At 32.6% G+C, this 21,281-nt stretch overlaps 3 protein-coding genes across 3 annotated transcripts; 1 reads left to right on the top strand and 2 right to left on the bottom strand.

The window, feature by feature from the left end:
* The first annotated feature begins 498 nt into the window (after positions 1 to 498).
* Positions 499 to 2,074, top strand: LOC125048984 (probable prefoldin subunit 4). The gene is made up of 3 exons (XM_047647974.1): positions 499 to 692; positions 899 to 1,120; positions 1,434 to 2,074. Exons 1-3 carry the CDS (start codon positions 663 to 665, stop codon positions 1,584 to 1,586), a joined length of 405 nt encoding a protein of 134 aa, XP_047503930.1. The 5' UTR covers positions 499 to 662; the 3' UTR covers positions 1,587 to 2,074.
* Positions 2,075 to 4,587: 2,513 nt separating this feature from the next.
* On the bottom strand, positions 4,588 to 13,203 carry LOC125048982 (sodium/hydrogen exchanger 8). The gene is made up of 8 exons (XM_047647969.1): positions 13,097 to 13,203; positions 11,570 to 12,785; positions 10,603 to 10,759; positions 9,557 to 9,711; positions 8,560 to 8,711; positions 7,165 to 7,293; positions 5,955 to 6,047; positions 4,588 to 4,739 (listed from the first exon to the last, which is right to left on the bottom strand). The coding sequence occupies exons 2-8, from the start codon at positions 12,777 to 12,779 to the stop codon at positions 4,590 to 4,592; spliced, it is 2,046 nt and encodes a 681-aa protein (XP_047503925.1). The 5' UTR covers positions 12,780 to 12,785; positions 13,097 to 13,203; the 3' UTR covers positions 4,588 to 4,589.
* A 2,838-nt stretch (positions 13,204 to 16,041) lies between these two features.
* On the bottom strand, positions 16,042 to 18,854 carry LOC125048997 (acyl-protein thioesterase 1). Its single transcript, XM_047647991.1, has 5 exons — positions 18,682 to 18,854; positions 18,564 to 18,595; positions 18,268 to 18,481; positions 17,933 to 18,106; positions 16,042 to 16,485 (listed from the first exon to the last, which is right to left on the bottom strand). Exons 1-5 carry the CDS (start codon positions 18,730 to 18,732, stop codon positions 16,294 to 16,296), a joined length of 663 nt encoding a protein of 220 aa, XP_047503947.1. The 5' UTR covers positions 18,733 to 18,854; the 3' UTR covers positions 16,042 to 16,293.
* Between the last annotated feature and the right edge of the window lie 2,427 nt (positions 18,855 to 21,281).

The raw sequence follows: 21,281 nt of genomic DNA on the forward strand, positions 1-21,281 counted from the left end.
TTTAGTCTCTCTTTTTTATTTTTAGAGCCCTCTGGCATTGAAAGTGTCCATGGGCGGTGTTATCACTCAACATCAGATGAGCCTCAGAAAGTCTCAGAAAATTCGGTGCATGTAAAAAGAGGAGATATTCTTTTTTTGTACCTTTTCCGCTTTTCGATTGACCTATCTGTAACCTGACTTCCTACCTAGTCTATTGTTACCTAAATAAGAAGAAAATGTTTTATTAGTCAGAATCACACATTATGTCTCATTTTCCCTCGACGTGGCTACGTCTATAGGCGTCAGATTAAGATTAAGAGATACCCTAAGATTAAGTGCTAAGTACGACTCCCGTGGGTAATACTTCCGTATATCAAACCCATTACGCTTTTTATATACGAAAGTTATTGTTTTCTAAAGATCTTATGCAAACACTATACATAATATATTCTATGGTCAACTGTCAACATATAAGAGAATAACAGAGATCTGACAGTGACACTTGACCATGGAGCTACTGCATATACTTTTAGGGTATGCACTTGTGATTTGACAGCTAACCTAAAAGTACTTGTAAATAAAGTTAAAAATAAAACCATCAACTATAATTATATTTATTGGCCTTAGCTGGTAAAGTGAAATTATTACAAAAAGGTTGTATCCCTTAAAATAAGTTTTAAAAAATGGCCAGTGGAAAAGGAACCTATCAACCGGTGTGTGTTTTAATATTTATATTATATTTTCTAATTTATATACATAGTCATATTATATAAAGTGCATACAAATATTTTTTATACCACAAAGTAGTATACGCAGCACTCTAATATGAACTTGACTTGATACAAAGTTACAGCTCAGGTGTTGTGGAAACACATATGTTTTTATTTTTAAACAATATTTAGCTTATAATTGGTTATAGGATTCCGACGTGCACATTTCATTTGAAGATCAACAAAAAATTAACAAATTCGCTCGCCTTAATGCCAAAGCTGATGATATTAAAGATGAACTGAAAGTTAAGCAAAATGATATTAAAAATTTAGAGGAAGCTGTTGAGGAATTGGCTCTGACTGATGATTCAGAAAAAATTCCTTTCTTAGTTGGAGAAGTTTTTATTTGCCAAAGTCTGGAAGATACACTGGTTGGTAATTTTCTTTCTTCAATATAGCCATTAAGAAATGTTGTGTATGTGACATGGTACATTTGACTTTCTCATCTAAGCCCTTTTAGCTCTGCAAAGCCTTGGCCTACTTGTTGAAGTGGGTGATAAATCTTAAAATCCTAGCTTTGTATACTTTATGTAACTTTCAATAAGGGTCAAAATTGACTCCCATATCAAAACAAATTAAATTTGACATATGAGAGAAGTCAAATGTTAGAGTAAAAGTTCCTCAGATACATGTTAGGAAATGGTCATAAAATAAAAAAGTTAATTTTTATTAATTTAATTTCAGAAATCATTGGAGGATATGAAATGTAAAAAGCAAAATGAAATAGTTGATTTAGAGCTGAGATGCGAAGAGTTAAAATCTCAAATGAGTGAGCTCAAAGCACATTTATATGGGAAATTTGGAAGCCACATTAACTTAGAAAATGAAGAAGATTAATCTCAATATTATTCTGCCTAATATATTTTGCTACTAATATGTTGTCTTCTATTTCACCTAGACTAGCCTTGTGATTTTATTATATGATTGTTTTATAATATTTCAGTAATGGTTAAACAGAATCATGTATGGATGAACATATATAAAGTTAGTTTACACAATTGGAATATGCTTGAGTTAGTACTTTAATTGTTATTAATGACAAAACACTACCTCTTCCAGCCATTTCAGTCGCTCTTATATGGAAATACTTGTTATATATTAACATCACAATTCCTTCTATTTATAAACAATTTGTCTAGACTATAAATTACATAGTTGGTCAAACCAAATTGTAGTGCTTATACTCTTCAAGTTTGAGTTATGAATAAACTAAGATTGTAAAAACCACATTATTTCCTTTTAATTTTTAAAAAATAACTTGTTTTCTGATGGTTTATAAAAAGATAAATTATGTATTAGCTTAAATAAAACAATAATTGCACTAATAAGTTATTTATTTTTTAAATTTTCCTTGGTTGTAATAATGCATAGAAATATACAAATCACACAAAATATATTTTTGAAATATAGCTTAGATATAAATATGGCCTTTGGCCACATATTGGATAAAAATTTAGCACTGCTTCTCTTAGGAAATAAAGTTGCAGATAGCAGTAGACTTTATATTTTAGTAGATAATAAAATTAGGAATTATTTAAAACCTAAAATTAAGTACATAAATTAATATCACACAACCAATAAATTCCATATGTACTAACATTTTTGTGCATAACTACACTACTATATAACTAAAGTATGTACTTGAAAATAATACAACTTTGAACTATCACATTGATGACTATTCAGCAAATGATCACAATTATACTTATCATCACAACTAGGAATGATATTAAAATACATTTTACTATAGACATCTATATTATTAAAAACAAAGCATTGTAAAGGGTATTTCAACAAGAACTTTGTTTTTCAATTGTGGCAACACTGAGAACGTGATAGTTTTGACATTTAGTTTTTGGCGGTATTCGTAGCAGGTGCTTTGGCAATTATTACAATGAATTCAATTTCGCTCGAAAATCGCATTAAAATAATTCAAATCCACTATAAAAATGGTGGTTCTGTTAAAGTTACATTTCGTAAAATTCGTGATATTTTCGGCCAGCATAATCGTCCTTCTGAGACCGCTGTTAAGAATTTGGTCGCGAAATTTGAGTCGACAGGCTCGGTACAAAATGTGCCAACACCAACACGTGTTCGACCGGGTCGTTCAACAGAAAACATCGCCGCCGTGAGCCACAGTGTTGAAGAAGATCAAAATTTGTCAATTTCACGACGTTCTCAACAATTGGGGTTATCCAAAAGCACAACATGGCGAATTTTGCGAAAGGATTTGGCTTTGAAGCCTTACAAGATTCAACTGGTGCAGGAATTAAAGCTGATCGACCATTCAAATCGCCGCAGATTCGCTCAGTTCATTCAGGAACAACCTGCTGGTTTTTCTGAAAAAATCATTTTTTCAGACGAAGCCCATTTTCATTTGTCAGGGTACGTCAACAAGCAAAATTGTCGCATTTGGGCTTCTGAAAATCCTAAAGCAATTATTGAGAAGGCTTTGCATACTCAACGTGTTACTGTGTGGTGCACTATGTGGTCTGGAGGCGTGATTGGGCCGTTTTTTTTCGAAGATGAGGCTGGAAATGCGGTAACAGTCAATGGATCACGGTATCGCGAGATGTTAACCACTAAATTTTGGCCTATTATTGATGACATGGATATCACTGAAATGTGGTTTCAACAGGACGGTGCCACATGTCACACAGCCAATGAAACGATCAATTTATTGCAAACCAAATTTCCCGAGCGCATAATTTCGCGAAATTCAGCTGTTAAGTGGCCAGCCAGATCGTGTGATTTAACACCACTGGATTATTTTTTGTGGGGCTATGTTAAAGACAGAGTCTATACGGAGCCAATCGAATCGATTGCAGCCTTAAAACTCAAAATCCGTGATGTCATTAACGAAATAGACCCTCCATTTTGCCAAAAAGTGATTAAAAATTTTGATGAAAGAATCAACATCTGTCAGCGTGGTCGTGGTGGACATTTGCCAGATATCATTTTTCATTCATAATTGCCAAACTTTTCTCTTTGTAATACAATAAAAATTTTATTCATTTTCCTCTAAATTCTTTGTTTTATTTTGTTTTAGAAAACAAAGTTCTTGTTGAAAAACCCTTTATAAGCAAATTTTACCATAACTATATATGAATGTATGGCATCACTGGTAGCCGAGTGTTTCTCTGACGGTAGAACATATATCCATAATAACTATTTTAAAAAAATAATACTTTCAAGTCAATTTTTGTCAATTAATAATAGGGGCAAATAGCTCTTAATATATGCTTTAAAGACATATCATAAAATACTGATAACATAGTAATATATCTAGAACCGTTACATTTAAGCTCCAAAAGTCTTAGGCTACGTCCACACAGGCAGGAGGTTTGCTTAGCGCCTAGAGCCTCGAGGCTTGCCGTCTGGCTACTTGCTAGGTACACGGTGGCCGGACTACAGACATTTTGTTGCATTATTTCAACGGAATTGGATTTGTTACGTGGCAGAACCACTCATTGCCTGAAAACAGAATCGAACGCCATACCTAATATCATGGGATTCCACAGAGGTTCCCTTTTAAAAACTGTTGAAATTAACATTTCATCCATCACGAAAATGCTTCGCGCCTCGCGACAGAAAACCACCATGTTTGTTCACTTCGATACACGCTAAGCGACTAGCTAGGCGCCAAGCGCGCAATGCGGCCGGTCGCGAAGATTCTAGAACGTTCGTTTTACTAAGCTACTCGCTTAGTGATTCGCTAGGCGCTAAGCAAACCTCCTGCCTGTGCGGACGTAGCCTTAGAATTTTACATTGACTTATGGAATTTTTTTATCATTTAATATGCAGAAATTGAACTATTAAGCAATAAAATAAAATTTGCATCTAAATGACTCTTTGTAAGCTTGACTGTGAGTTATTTAAAGAATTCTGCTGTAGCTCTTCTTCATCTGTGTCATGGTCATTGGAAATCCTAATCGCCTGGTACCATTGGTTTGTCAGATCTGTCATTTGACTTTTGCAATCTTTCAATTCCTGTAACATATATATAAATAATTTTATTAAAATGTTTATTGCATAAAACACGGTAACAAATGTAAGGGGCCATCCATAAAGTACGTCACACGTTAATGGGGAGGGAGGGTATCACCGAAGTGTGACATCGTGTGACAAGGGGCATGGGGGGGTCAATACTTTTGTGACGTCACATGTTAAAATTTAAAATACTAAAACGCAAAGTTTGGATGTGAATTAAAAAAAATAAAATTTACGAACTTGATCTACAAGTGAGACACTCAAATTCACGAGAATTTTGAATGGTAAGGATTGAAAGACCAATTTAAAAATGTGTGACGTCACATCAGGAGGGGGGGTTATAAAAATGTGACAACCTGTGACAAGGACGGGGGATGGGTTCAAAAGTCCTAAAATTCGTGTGACGGACTTTATGGATGGCCCCTAAAGGCCATGCAGCCTTTAATTAAATGTAACTAGGCAACAACATCTAAGAAACAAAACACATGTATTCCAATGGGTCTGAAGTATGGAAATATAAGTAAAAGGATATTTTGAGACAATCACTAATAAAAAAGGTTTATCCAAAACAAGTCCTGCACAAATTGGGTTTTAAAAAGGGGGTAATAAAGTACAGTAGTAAAAATAATTCTAATTTCAATAATAATTCCAAATGAAATAATTTCAATTATAATAATATTAGTAAAACAACCATTTTTCATCAACAACAATTTTTTACCGGATTGAAGTTATGTATTTACAATTATTTTTCATAATTTTAAATTTAACCGACAGTCACCGTGACCACGCACGCTGGAAAGCACGCGAAACGTCGGAAAAATTAAAATTATGAAAAATAATTGTAAATACATAACTTCAATCCGGTAAAAAAAAAATATTATCAAATGTGTGAAAGTTATGTCAATAAAAGACAATCATAGGAATTTAAATCGTAAGAAGCAGCAATCGTTTACTTAAATATAAATAGTCGGCAAAATCGGACTTTAAAAGATATCTGAATAAATCTAATATTTTTTATCGTAAGTACTACGATGTACTTAATGTCTATTTATCAAGGTTTCAATATCATAATAAACAACTTTTTATCTAATCAAATTTGAACAGCATGATCTTAGAGTGATAAATTCACTTCAATTTTAGAATTTCACTAAAAATATTAAAGTTTAATTTAATTTAATTATATTTTTTTTTGTTTGGAAGGTTTGTGAAGTTTACCTGATGTGTAAATCGTCGAGTAAAAAATGGTGTTAGGTACTTCAAGTCGAGGCGCACGAAACCTTTCATTCTGGTCGCATGGGAATAATTCACCTGAAACATTGTTTCAATAAAAATTTATATGCAATTAATCTCAATCTAATTCGTATTAAAATATCGATGAAATTAGTAAATTAAAAACATGTGGGTAAGGCCACAGATTTGTATCTTATTCCTTGATATTTTATTCTTAGTAGCCAAGTGAGTTGTCAGCCATCTGCACCTGACATTATTGGAAGTAAGACATGCCGCTTTCTTCGTGATGTTTTTCTTCACCGTACGTGCAAGTGTGACTAGCACGGTTGAAAGCCGCGCGCTTAGACTCTAGACTATTCAATTTAAGTTAGACTTTTATAAATGGTGGAAATAATGGACTTTTTAAGAGCAGATCTAGTGTTGGCGTCATGGCGTTAATTTAAAACTATACATTTTTACACACCCTACCCCTGGATCTACCCAATTTCCCCCTTTTTTTATCATTTTCATGAAAAATCATTTAATTTTATACATTGTTCAAGCTTTCGTTAATATTTTCGATTCAAATATAATTTTTTGCTGTTATAAAATTGTTAAGACGTTTCATTAATTTTAATGTTACCGTAAATATTACACGAAAAACGTTTCTGCAAAAAATATAAGCTTGATTATTTTTCCGACCCAAATATCGGCCAATAGTATTGCACCATTCGACGTCACGTGGTACAACCTACATGGTATTATACTGATAATTTTTTGTGAAAATTTTCTCTGGTCGTTGCTTCAAGAAAAGTATTAAGTAGTTGTTTTATTCATTATGAAATTCTTATTTGTTAACTGTACATTTCGTCTCATGGTGCAATTCTATTGGCCGACATTTGGGTCGGAAAAATAATCCCCCGAATACCACACGAGCTTCAAAATTATCGGCAATTTCCCGATAGGTTCGTTGCAAACAAATATAGTCGTCATGACGACTATAAGTCATGCTCTTGTGGTATTATAACTGAAAATTATTCATACATTTTTAATTAGCATCCATTGCCATAGTTTGCATAATTTGTTATTATCATTACGTTTGAATTAGGAAACCGAAGTTCGAAGTGAGTGAACCTCAGACGTATTAGTATCTGTTATAGTATTCCACAGATTATAGAAGAAAAAAAAATGGTTCGTATTCAAAAAGGTTTCTTACCTCCAGCTCTTCTTCGGTGATTTCAGACAAATGTTCCGAGTCAATAGCCTGACCCCATTCTTTGGTTTTCGACAGACTTACTTCTTTGGGTTTACGTAATGAACGAGGCCGTTTGGTTTTCTTGTTAGCCTGAAAAAATACGATAACATATTTCTATGATTACATAATTTTAGATTATTATCGATAATTTCCTGCGTCTGTTTGCACATCGACATTTTAGTAAGATTCTTACTTAAGAGAATCTCAACTAGTATAAACACCATCTCGGTTTGAACCGTTTTGATTGCGAGATGTTTCATTCGAGTTTAGTGCTTACTACTACTAAAAAAATTACACAAATATCCTTTTAATTTTGGAGCTGCCGATATTGGTTTGTTGAGCACGGAAAACAAAATTATTTTAACCCAAAATCTTTTTTTTTCCGTTTAATTAATTCTTGTATTAATAATTAAAACACCCTCACTGCACAAACACTGCACTTAGAGTAGCAACTGGCATAAAACCTCGAAATACGATGATTGCTTCTGAAATTCTGTTTACACGGACACAATAAATTTTCCAATGCCATGCAATTGGAAGAGCAAGAGGTTTGAATGTTTAGACGAAGAAACTTTTTTATATTCTTTCGATTATCGTACCTTCGAGACGAGAAACTGTTTAAATCTAAGTGAGCCTTTAGTCTGTCCGTAAAGAAAACCTTCGTGGGATGAGGTAGTGGCCATACTAAATTAGTTTTTTATGTTAACACTGTTACCTACATCATTATAGTTCGATAGTAATCTTGATAAATAATATGCAAAAAAAGTATAACATTTTTGAAGTTATACTTCTTTTGGAGCGTTAGGGAAAAATGATGACAGTAAATTTTTATGATGCGATGCGCACACCGTCACAAAAAATCGACACCCTGAATATCTGTTCAAACGTCGGTAAAACAGTCTGGGCCGCTAGTTGGCGCTTGCTGTGTTTAATCGACAAGTTGCATCGTCTGCCATGGCGTAGTGTTTTTCAGGGTCGTGTTTATTTAAACCAAAATAATGATTTCTATACAAGAAAACCCGTTCCAATGTGATAAAAAACATAGTGGTTATTGTAAAATGTCATGATTAGTACATATTATCGTTTCGATTTTAAGTGACCATTAAAATGGACAAGAAAAATGCAATTCGAAGAGAGAAACGTCCCTCTAAAGTGCTCGAAGAAAATTATTACGCCAAAGAAGTATAACTTCTAACGCGTGTACATAAGTACACACACGTTTTTTTGTGTAATGTACGTCATTTATTGTTGGGTAACGAAATGACGCAAATCAGACTTATATTAATTCGCATAACCGCTCTGCCGGTTTTGTTTGTTAAATTTAGGTGAAATGTTATAAGATAATAATTTACTTACCCTCAAAAATTTAAGTAGCGGCATAGTTGAACCACCGAAGAACAGAGTTGTAAATAACACGATTATAAGGGTAGTCGTAATTATAACATGGCGCGTCTCATCGGAGAAATTAAGATGAAGAGATAACGCATACGAGATGGCGCCACGCAGACCTGTAAAATTGTACTATAAATAAATAAAAGTTTTTGTACCGCGTGATTCCAAGGTTGCGATTTCAATGCTAACTGCTAATAATATTGAAGAACTGCGTCACTGCTGGAATTTATAGAGTACGGGGGCTAGTCATGTTTTGTAATGTAAAATATATTATTTTATTCTGGTTCTATATGTATGTAATATTTTTAAACAGTCCAAAAATGTCTAACAGGCCCACAAATCTATATATATAAAAATGAAACCCGTTTTCCGTTGTCACGACATCACATGAAAACGGCTCGACCGATTTGTCTAATTTTTTTTTGTTGTGTTTGTAATTGTCAGGAGAAGGTTCTTATAAAAGAAAAAAAGAAAAAAATTGCGCGGAAAATTAGAAAATTCAAGAATACTTAACCGCCATACAATTCGAACTTTATGGTGTAACCTTATGGCGTTTGAAATATAATAATATGCGAGCCAGAAAAACAAACAAAGAATGTTGTATAACATAAAGCATTAGAATAATAAACACTTTGTTTCTGAAATATTTTTTAATTCATTATTTGAAATCAATATTCATAGTTAAGACAGGACAACGTCTGTCGGGTCCGCTAGTTTTAAATAAATTAAGTATGCTGAATTCTTCCAGAATACATACAATCAAAATGTGTTTGAAAGCACGCACTCTAAACTTAGGTCCGTATTCAAGGTCACACAAATTTAAATATTAAACAATTATTTTCTATTTAGAGTTAACAGTGCTCAACTGCGACGATATGTGATAGTTATGTTCGTGGAAATATCTATTTAGTGACGGCTTTTAAGTTCGTTTAGGATTAAATATAATTGTTTTAGTACTTACCACTAAACCACATTATAAACATCATTTTTTTAGTTATTTTGTGTTCGCGGAATTTATTGCACAGTAAGGCAAGTGGAAAAATATTGGCGGCTCGACCAATCAAACTTAGAATAATACTCCACACTACTAAAGCTGGTTCTACACGATGTCGAAAACTGAAAAATATCACCGTGTAAATCTTTATTAGCTACTGGCTAGTAAATGTGAAATGTCTACATTCTAATACTTATACATCCTTTTTATATTAATACTACCTGATCCCGCAAATGTTTTTTTGCCATATAAAGATTTTTACAGTACTAATGTCGCTATTAAGAAAGGGGGTTGGTAGTGAAGGGTGCAAATTAAGGTCAATATCTATTTTTAAATTCCAAATCATTAAAAAAATTGGCATGTTACACTTCTATGGGTATAAAAAAAACACTACAAATAGTCACGCTATTTCGGATGAGTTTGGTTATAAACACTGTGACAGGAAAATTTTATATGTGTATATGTTAACGTAAAATTGTAAACACCGTTAGATTGTAATCTATCTCGCGAGATTATAAACTGTCGAAAGATTGTGAACCTCAGCGTACTGCTTACAATTTAACGTATAATTATTCGGTAGATTGTACTACACTAACTTACTTATCATTCAAACTTCTTTGGTCAATTACAGATTAATTTTACTTCCCAACAATTTCATATAACTACCGAATAATAATACGTTAATTTGTAAGCAGTTCGTTAGGTTCACAATCTTTCGACAGTTTATAATCTCGCGAGATAGATTACAATCTAACGGTTTTTACAATTTTACGGTGACATATATATAAATAAGTTTCAGTTAAGTTTTAAAAGTAAAGGGTACATAAACCATTTATTTGCATTGAAGTTTTATTTTTTTAAGGTCTGATGTGATCGTAGAAAAGATATGCAAATATTGACTAATTTATTTCCTGGAACTCATACTTACGATGGAATAGAAACAAATCAGCCCTATAACACTGATTTATGAAGATGGACAATTTTAGATATTTATTACTTATTTGATGACTTACCTAAATATAGCAAGTCCAAGGTAAGCAAACACACAGGTTTCAGCAATAAATGCAAGAGTTCTCATTGTTTGCTGCATAGTCACTTGAGTAACAGTGGAAAGATTGAAATGTGTGTAGTGAGACATAACAATACCACAGAACAATATCGCCATAATGCCTGAAAACATAAAGATATTTGTAATAATTACTTAAGTATACAAATGAAAAATATATTGATAAAATCCTATAGTTAATCGTCAGTAATCTTAATATATATATATACCTAAATTATGTGTCACGTTATTTGTCCGCTATGGACTCCTAAACTACCGAACTGATATCAATCAAATTTGCACACCGTGTGTAGTTTGATCCAACTTAAAAGATAGGATAGCTTACATCTCAATTTATAACCGCAATGTAATTTTATTGCAAATTATTTGTTTATTATTTGACACAATTCTATCAGATGGCGCAGTGTTGAAAGTACCAACGTTTCACATAAGCTACAATTTAATGGCATAGCCACCAAACAAGCATGGTGATCCCCATGGCTGTTGTTTTCCTGCCGTTTCCTTTGAATAGTTACTACTATGTAATATAACAAAAACCTTAGCCACAGCAAAGCTTGGCCGAGACTGCTAGTTTAATATAAAACAAAACATTATTAAAAATATTAACGTGCATGGATATGAAATGTATATAAGAAAATTTATTTATATAATGAATGAAATATTTCAGTGATTGTAATCATTTTAAAAAAGTCAGCCAGTCTGTTTGTACTCAATATAGTACTTTAGAGTAACAAAGTGAATGACAAGTCAAGGCCAGTCATTAAACATGTTTATGTTGAAACTATTAAATTTGTCAATACTTTTAACCTTCAGCACAATATACTATGAAAAAAGTTCTATTTTTAGCTTGTTTTATGACTTTCAACTTTTTCTAATTATAAGGAATGAATAGAAAATAATATAACTTAACTTACCGGATAGATTTATTCCTTCAGCTAAAACATATGGAGCATAGGTAAAGACTAGCATCATTCCAAATTCAAGGGATGGGTTTTTCCGTAAATCAACATGTTTTAACAAAAGTGCACTAATTAGGGCAAATAGAACCCCAATTCCTGCTGATGCAAAGAACATCAACCAAAACCGGTTGATAGCAGACAATATGGCATCTGTCGTGGACATGACAGGATCATTTGAGTCAAGGACAGCTGTTGTCAGTACTATAGCAACTGCATCATTCAATATACTCTCACCAAATACCAACATGTTCAAAACTGGGTCCACATCCAGAGCATGGAATATAGCGACAGTTGCCACTGGATCAACAGCAGATATGAGAGATCCAAACGCAAAAGATTCTACAAAACTCAACTTATAAACAACTTGAGCTAATCCCAACAAGTAAATTCCAGCCCCAATTACAAATGCTGATATAGCTGTGCCCACAATGGCAAACAATAAAATTGATACAATGTTTTGGAAAAAATTGCCCTTATGAAGATTGTAGCCAGATTCAAATATAATAGGAGGCAACAAAACTAAAAAGAAAGCAGTTGGTGAAAATGCCTCCTCTTTTCTCCAATTTGCTATGTTTCTAATAGACATTAAATTAATAATCATCCCTATTAAAGCACCTAAAAATACTATCACCACACTTTCAGGCAAATAAGTAAAACCTGTTTGAAGCATAAGGTGTATCAATAATATACCAAGAGCCAAAATACATAGTACAAAGAAAATTGCCATAGAGCTGTTATGTTCATCTTCTGCTGAGCTTTTCCCAGGGAGAGCAGCTACGTCTGAAGAACTTGATGAAGCATTGGGTGAAGCTGATGAAGACACATTTACTTGGACAACTGACAGTATTGAAGAATTAGATGGCCCAACCTCATATATTATATTGGGACTCTCTGATGAGACATTGATAGTGTTATTAGTAGTAGACGACGTTATTGGAGGCTCACTGGAACTCGAGACATTTTGTACCACATCACGCTTAGTTCTTACTAAATCTATATTATCATCCACATAGTCAACCACTGGATTATCACTTGCAACAGATATTTTATTTATATGAATAATCTCATGAGCATTGGTAATAATAAATATTACACTTAATGTACATATAACACACATAACTTTTCCTGACAGCCCACTCATTTTCATGTTATTAAAGGGTTTCATTTTTGACTAGAATGATAAAATTAATTTTCTCCAAGGATATGAATAAAATGACATGGTTTTTACACCATTAAAGTTCCAAAAGCGCTACTCTCGCAAATCTATATTACTGTGTCATATATTCTCGTGTTTTCCTTTGATATGCTAATTATAATATTATAAAACACGTAATCGTATTAGAAATTGATAACAGATTGTGCACTTCGTGAATGACACTTGGTTACTGAGGTATTCCTAATTGAATTTTATAATATGCAATAGATTTAAATTATTTAATTTCATGGTTCATATCCTTGAAAGCAACTGAGAAATATAATTACTAATTATATTGCATCTTGTAACTTGTAATTATTCAGTATTGTTCAATATTGTAATTTCATATGAAAAATATTTTTCATTGACAATTTATTAATGTAAGTCCTTATTTATACTTAACGTGTGACAACTGTCATCTGTCAGCGGACAAAGGTACATTTGACAGTATTGATATAGGAAATAGGAAGTAAAATAAAACTGGGAAAAAGCGCGGGAAAGTGGAAACTTCGTTCATGGGTTTTTTTTTCAAGGTATTGAAAATTTAATTTAATTTTACTAGTTAAAACGCAGAGGATAAGCTGGTAGTTTTAATTTTTTATAATATCTAATCTCTTCAAATATCTCTCAAGACTCTAACGCGGTAAATTCAAACAACACCAAAGCTACAGTATATAACCAAAACCAATACGGACTCCCGTTCGATTGGCCGTACTGAATATGTTCCTACTGATGTTTCCCCTTATTGAATACATGTTCAACGTATACAAAGTTAATTTTTCAAAGGCAATTTTTTAAAGCAGAACAAATTTAATAATATTATTCCCGGAAGTGTAAAGGGGAAAATAGGAAGAAACAGGTGCGTTGGCTTTTCCGATTATAAAGACGCCAATAATATTTTTAACTGCAATCTTATGGAAACGAAAAAGTTAAAAGCCTTCTTTCCCACTTTCAGCGTAACAAGAATGGATCTACTTCGCGGGGTCCCTGTAGATTGTAGTGTAGAGGAAGTTCAACAAAATATATCCGTACCTATAGGCTGCGGCAAAATATTTAAAATAAGACGTTTGAATCGCAAGGTAAAAATTTATGACTCGGTTTCTTGGAAACCCTCTGAATCAGTTGTAATTACATTTGATAGGCAAGTTTTACCAAACAGGATTTTCATGTCCTATAATGCTCTTCCAGTAGAGATAAGTATATTTATATTTATCCTACGATACAATGCTATAAATGCTGCCGTTATGGTCATACAAAAGTTCAAGGTCGTTCTAAGACTCCAATATGTTATAACTGTGGAGGTCAACATGCAGATGTGTGTAATGTGTGAAGTCGAAGTCGAAGGGTCCCATTCAGCGATACATAAATCATGTCCAGAATTTGTGAGACAGACAGAAATCAAAGTTATAATGGCTCAGAGCTGCATTTCTTATGTCGAAGCCAGTAAATATTTTCCTTCTGTTAAGCCTTCATACGCAGATGCATTAAATTCAACAATTCCGGAAGTTCCAAAACCCGCATAGTCTTCCGCAGCGAAGTCTGTATCTCGAAATAATTCTACTAATCCCTCATATAAAAAGACAGTATTCTTAAAACCTCGCTCTCCTAAACCTCGAAACAGCTTATCCCTTTATTTCCTTTTGATGTCTTTTTTTTCTCGCGTGTAGTTTCCCAACCTTTTACTTGAAACAGGCATAAAGTTAAAACTATTGCCATAATATTTAAAAAAACTAAATTAGAAGGATGGAGATTTGATCCTAAATTACAATGTAAAGCATAGAATTCGCAAGAAAGTAGCAACGAAAGAACAGTTGTTGGTCCTTTATTTTCTAACACAATCCTTATTCGTTAAATGTACTTAAAGAAAACAATATTTGTCTTGTCGTCTTAATTGATGTATGTTGGCATATTCATATTCATTAAAATATAAACATATTTTAATGAATATACAATTTGGAAAGAACATCATATTTCGTAAGAGTGTAATATGTAAATTTTAATTTCAATATGTACAAAAACTTTTTCAGTTAGTCGATAAATTTAACACCATTACAAATGCTTAGGTATACAAGTAATTCGACAGTCATCAACATTAAAATCGCGCATTGGCTACTAGTTCGGAGGGATTAAAATGATAATACCTACAATCGCGACCTAAAGGCTAAATATTATCGCTAAGTTCACTTGTTTCAATCATAACAAAATCAGAATAATAGGTTACGATTGTTTACTATTTAAATGATCACAAGTATCGTATAAATACCTACAAATCGACTTAAAAATTCTATACATGTATTACCTATTATAGTAAAAACTTAAAATAATGGTGAGATGTACCTAATGTAGAAATTTGTCGTCATGTATATTATCTTTACTAATACGTATTATAAAAACTTAAGAGCTTATAACTTAAATAGTTTGTTTGTAACTAAGTACTTGACCGATTCTAAACATTACTTCGTTGATGATGATGATCTGTGAGTTATTTTACACAACGTAGAAAAAACGTTATGGAATTTTTTTATAGTGCATGGGTATGGGAACTTTAAAACTCCATATTCTAAAAACATTTCGACGTCACACACAGTGCACCTGGCGTTAAATTTTGGAGTACCTGACGTAGGTACCTACCCATTCTTGCTTAAGCGTATTGAAGTAGCACAAAAAACACTAAAGACAATATGAAGATCAAAAGATTATATATTTACTTAGAGCTCGAGACTGATGAGAAAGACAGGTATTTGACTATTAAATTACAAGTCTTTACAAGAGTATATGATAAGTTTTGTAACAATGCACATAATAAATACAGGGCAAACAATTTTTATGAAAAAAGGGTCTTCATTCAAGTAAAAGATCTAGGCATACGTTAGGTTGTTGGTGAATTCGCCGAACATAAAAATATACTCCATATTCGTTTTATTACGAAATGATGCCAGGTACAGAAAAATCGTATATTTTCTGTACGATCTTGGTCTTGCGATCGTACATGAGTAAAAATGAAAAAAATCGTAGGAGTACGACTTAAATCGTACATCTGGGAGCCCTGGTGCCAACTACCAGCTCCTACAGAATGATCCCTCTAGAACCGACTTAAAATTCTCGTGTCGTGAAACAGACGGAAGAAGTGTTTCGCGGAACAAAAATTAAGTCAGCGCCTAAAGCTGAAAAAATTAAAAACCAGTCTTAATATTAGGCACGGCAAAACAACTTAAACAATTAAATAAAACAATTTTAATTTAAATATCTTTATATTTTAGATGATTGCTAATATTTTCTTCTGAAAATAAAAATGCTCAGACTGAATATGGAATAATAGTACTATGTGTATTTCATTTAATATCTAAATCCTAGAGCATTTCAAATACTCTATTTAACCTTTGGAACCTATTTCATACTTAAACTAAGAACCATAATGTACAACATAGTTATTTTTTAAATATAAAATTATTTTATTTTGTAAGAACATGATTTGTTCTTATATTTATTTTACAGCAGGTAAAGTTTTCTCGATAAATACTTTCATGTCTTTCAGTTCTGCATCAGAAGAGCTGTGTGACAATCCTTGGTATGTATTAAATTCAATATTCTTCATAAATGTTTTCAGGAATGATGCAGTCATTTGCCCCCACTTGTATGGTACTACAGGGTCACAGTCACCATGCGCTTGAAATATCTGTAAATTCGAAAATATAGCATGTACGTATCTTCAAGTGGCTTATTAGTATAATATTCAAGACGTAACCAAGTGACGTAGAACAAGGCGGATACTCTAAAGTTAAAGTTGCATTTTAAGCTGGAGCAGAAAGTAATTGTTTATATTTAGATACAACAGAAACACGATTCTGTCAAAGTAATCTAATCAGTGAAAGAAATATACATATCTATATATAATATACAGCGCAAGAATATATGCATATATATACTTGCTAAGAAGTAAATAAATGATTAGAGCAAAGTCGATAACAATAATTTAATAAAAATGTAAATATAAATGTGTTTAATGGCAAAGTTTTTATTTATTTCAACTAAAGCTAACCCAGTTGTGGGGTTCCTAACTACTTGGTTGCTACCTAAAACAAATACTATTTTCATGTAGGAAACAGGCATCAAGTACCTGGCACAAGTATTAAGAGAACTCAATAAAATTTAATTTTCCCTTATGATAAAAGAACTAAAGTCGATTTATATTAGAAGGCGTAAACACTTATCAAATTCACAGTTTTAATATTAACTTTCTATCTAATCACACCGTTGGGTATGATTAGATACTAGATCACTATGGCAAAATAATTATGAGATCATTATGTGTTCATTTTAATTGATGTTAAAATCATTGACAAAACAAGGGAAATTTAACTCTTGACTAAAAGGGAATTTACGTTATTGGCTAATGCACATTTTATAAAACAAGCAAAGGGATGTAGGTATCAGTATACATCAAAGATTTTGTTAAATTTCAGTTCTATGAAAGGTTGCTTTGCACATTTTTTTCTTTAAAATAATTGAATTTGAAATTCTTCTCTCTTATTAATTACAAAACAGGTAACACCTTTTGCAAGGAAATGGCCTCATCATTAGAATTTCAAAATAAGCACACATTGTTGTGTATCTGTAATGCAAATGAAGATTTTGTATAATATATATGTATTTATGTTTGTAAATTGTGCTAAGGAATATATTAAAATTAAATACTTGGAATGGATAATTAAACTATTCAATGGAAATGTTATGAAATGAGAATGTACTAATATATCATTATGGAACAAAACACAGTCAAGTTTTAAAGGACAACTTCAGTTAGGATTAACCAATCAAATTTCTAATAGAATAATCTCTTGGTCTCTTAAAGTAAAATCTTAAATATGTATATATGTATTTTGGAAAAAATATATATATTTAAGCAATATTCCATCTTAATCAAGCATAATAAAATTAATTGTTATTTTATGACTTTTAAGCTTTCCAAAAATTTTAGGGGATTCTTACAACTAGTATTTGGGAATATTCATTAAATAAATCTTAAATTCTAGTAAGCTGCTACTTACAAATAAAACATTTGTATGTAGAACAGTTCAAACAATGTTTAACAAAATGGTGGAGAGATTGCTCTTATCACTTACTGGTAATTCTTTTGGAGCCTTCACACAATCAGGAAAATGAGCATGTCTCGGTAGCCAGCATGAAAGAGACATTACTCCAGCAAGTGGTTCAGAGTAGGTAAGAGCAGCATGGAGAGCTAATGCCCCACCCTGGGAAAACCCTCCCAGTAATATTCGGCCAGCTGGAATGCCGGCCTGAAAAATAATACAATATATCAGTATTATTTTTTATATAAACAAATAAACAAAATATCTGTAAATATTGAACTACAAATGTAATTGGTAAAATATTTATTCTTGAAAAATAAATCAAATAACATGGTAGCAAATAACATATGACACTCATAATAGCTTACTTTAACTTCATCAGATATAAGTCGATGAATAAGCGTTGTTGCATTTACTATTCCTTCTTCATCTTCAGGAGCAGTAGCATCTAAAGTTCTTAAGTCAAACCAAGAAGGCATCCTGAAACCTGCATTGAGTGTCACAGGTATAGTTGATGCTGTTGGACATATAACTTTAATATGAGGTCCTCTAATGGCAGCAATTGTGCTTGCCCAGCCATGACTAAAAAAAATACCATCTCATATTATGTTCCAATATTTACAAATAATAATTATAGTATATATATCTATAAGGTACATCTTACCCAGTGTCTCCAAGTCCATGTAAAAAGATAAGCTGAAAACAATAAAGATGTATAATCAAATATCTTATTTTCTAGTAGCCAAAAATAACAAGAATACAAAATGCTAAGCCTGACTTACAGATGCTGTTTGTTTTGCTGTAGCAGCAATAATAACTGGATTTGGTTCCATTATAAGCAAATCGAGAAAAGATCGATACGGAAATAATGCAGGGACAATGCAGGAACGACTATTTATTATTTAATGATTATAATATACTTCAAGGGTATAGATCTACCCGTCTTATGTCTATAGTCTATACCAATTTCGCTGTTGTCTGTTGTCGACCATCAATACTCCAGGGCTGCCAGGTCAAAAAAAAGCATGATCGTACACCAACTACAAAAAAATCGCATTAAGGAAATTTTGAAATGAAAAGATCGTACAACATAAAAGTGGAAAGTCTTTTATTTATTTCACTTTTCTGTGGTCATATTTACTAATAATAATATTATATATTATAAATATTTTTAAACATTTCTTTTGTAGGCTTGAACTTGGTACAATTTCCGTTTCTTCGTATTAATTGCTTGGCTAATAATGTTTCATTGGATAAACTGTTTCTAAATTTTGTTTTGATTAAATTTACCTCGCTGAATGCATTTTCACAGTCTGCACTGGAATGGGGTAAACATAACAGATTTATAGCAAATTGAGCCAATGTTTTATAATTTTCATATTGTTTTTTAATATCGCCCCAAAACTCATCTGTATTCATAGAATCTATGATACATCTGATATATTATCTGATAATACATCAATTTTATCTGAAATATTAGGAAAACTGCGCCATTCGTCATCTATTGCCTGCATCATTTGAAAGTCGTCGGGTTTTACTATTCTTGGAACTAGTATCATAAGTGGCTGTAACGTCGGTACTTTTTTTCTGTAATGACTGGAAACAGGATTGGTAGGTTCTATACAGGCCAGTTTTGATAGAATGGGGTCATCTAAGTCATATCTTTTTTTAATTTCTTTAGCGCTTGTGATTAAAAAATACCGGCAGCGATGAATAAACTCTTTGGTGGCAGTAATATGACGACGAAGTTCAGGCTGTGTAATTTTGTTCATTACTTGAATTCCCAAAAAAATTTGTTCATCTTTTAACCATTTTTCTTGAAGTTTAATGTCAATAGCAGAAAACTCTGTTTTGTTGACATAATCACGATCTAAAATACATAGCAAAATGTCTTTATACATTTCGAGCACTCTTTCGTTTAATGTTGTGATCACTACTTTTTCCGATTAGAAAATTTTATTGAAATTGGTAAATTTCGGCAATATCCAAGACAAGTAATAAAGGTGTAAAAATGGATCATTCAAGCTATTAAATATCAGTTGTGTTGAAATAAGACGTTCATTCAGCCAGCAGTCGGTAAAGAACATTTTTAATGGATTCCATTGTTCTAACAATCGATCTACCACCGCCACCTGTCAAGGCTGTCAGGACTGCGCCTGATATGTGTTCAAAAAACATCTTCCGCGACAGCGCCCGTAACTCTCTCAAAAGAGCACCAGCACTAAGGCTATCAGGACTACGCCTGATATGTGTTCAAAGAACACATCTTCCGGGTCAGCACCCTTAACACTCTAAAACTAGGTCCAGCACTAAGGCTGTCAGGACTGCGCCTGATATGTGTTATTTAAACTCATCTTTCAGGTCAGCATCCGTAACACACTCTCAAAAGAGCTCCAGCACTAAGGCTGTCGGGACTGCGCCTGATTTGTGTTATTTCAACACATCTTTTAGGTCAGCACCCGTAATGTTGCCAGAATACATAAAAGCTGCCAAATTTTAAGAAGTCAGATTGTTATTTTTATGTATTTATGCTAATTTCCTTCGATTTTATGATAATAGTAATAAGACTGTGAAAGCTTTATAAATGTGTTTTTTGTTAATTATTGTCTTAGTGACATATTTTATAGGCAAATTAAATAACTACTAGGTTCTGGAGAAATATAGTAGATGGCGCCACCATATTCTTTAAAAGTCACTTAAATCTAACTGTCTCCACCCTGAGCGGCAGTCGCGTCGAATAGAGCAGGGATTAAGTGCGTTTTCCAATTACAGAGCATAATGCGACTCAGTGCCGCACAATGCCGCATAATGCTGAAGCTTAATTGGAACATGAATTAGTTTTCAAATGCATCAGCAGAGTGCGCTAAGTTAGCATGTCAGCTGTAAAATAAATTTGTTTACAGATCCGAATTTTAAAATAAAATTGTATTCATATTTTAAATGTGGAATATAAAAAAAGTAACTATTTATACCTTCATCCATACTTATATTTCTTTTTTTTAGCAGTTTGAAATAACTTTAATTATTTTCAAAATCTACGACGAAACAAATTTTTCAACAATAAATAACATTTACTAACGAAAATTTCGATAAATGCCAACTTAAAGAAAAACACTGGTCAATTTTCTGTCACTGTTTTGGTATTGATTGCGAGAAGCACGCGAGAGCATTACTTTTGAGAGTGCTCAATTGTGCGAAGCGTTGCTGTAGTTGGAACATTCAACGTTGAGCATAATGCCGCATAATGCGCTCTAGTGCTGTAATTGGAAAACGCACTATATGAGTTTAGTCGTTTTCGCTGCGAAAAATGAATACAGAGTTTTTTTATTATTGAAATACTGGCAAGACCAGCTATTTGGAAGTCTGGCCATCCACATTCCAC

This window comes from Pieris napi, chromosome 4 (genome assembly GCF_905475465.1).
Source record: "Pieris napi chromosome 4, ilPieNapi1.2, whole genome shotgun sequence".
Lineage (NCBI taxonomy): Eukaryota > Metazoa > Arthropoda > Insecta > Lepidoptera > Pieridae > Pieris > Pieris napi.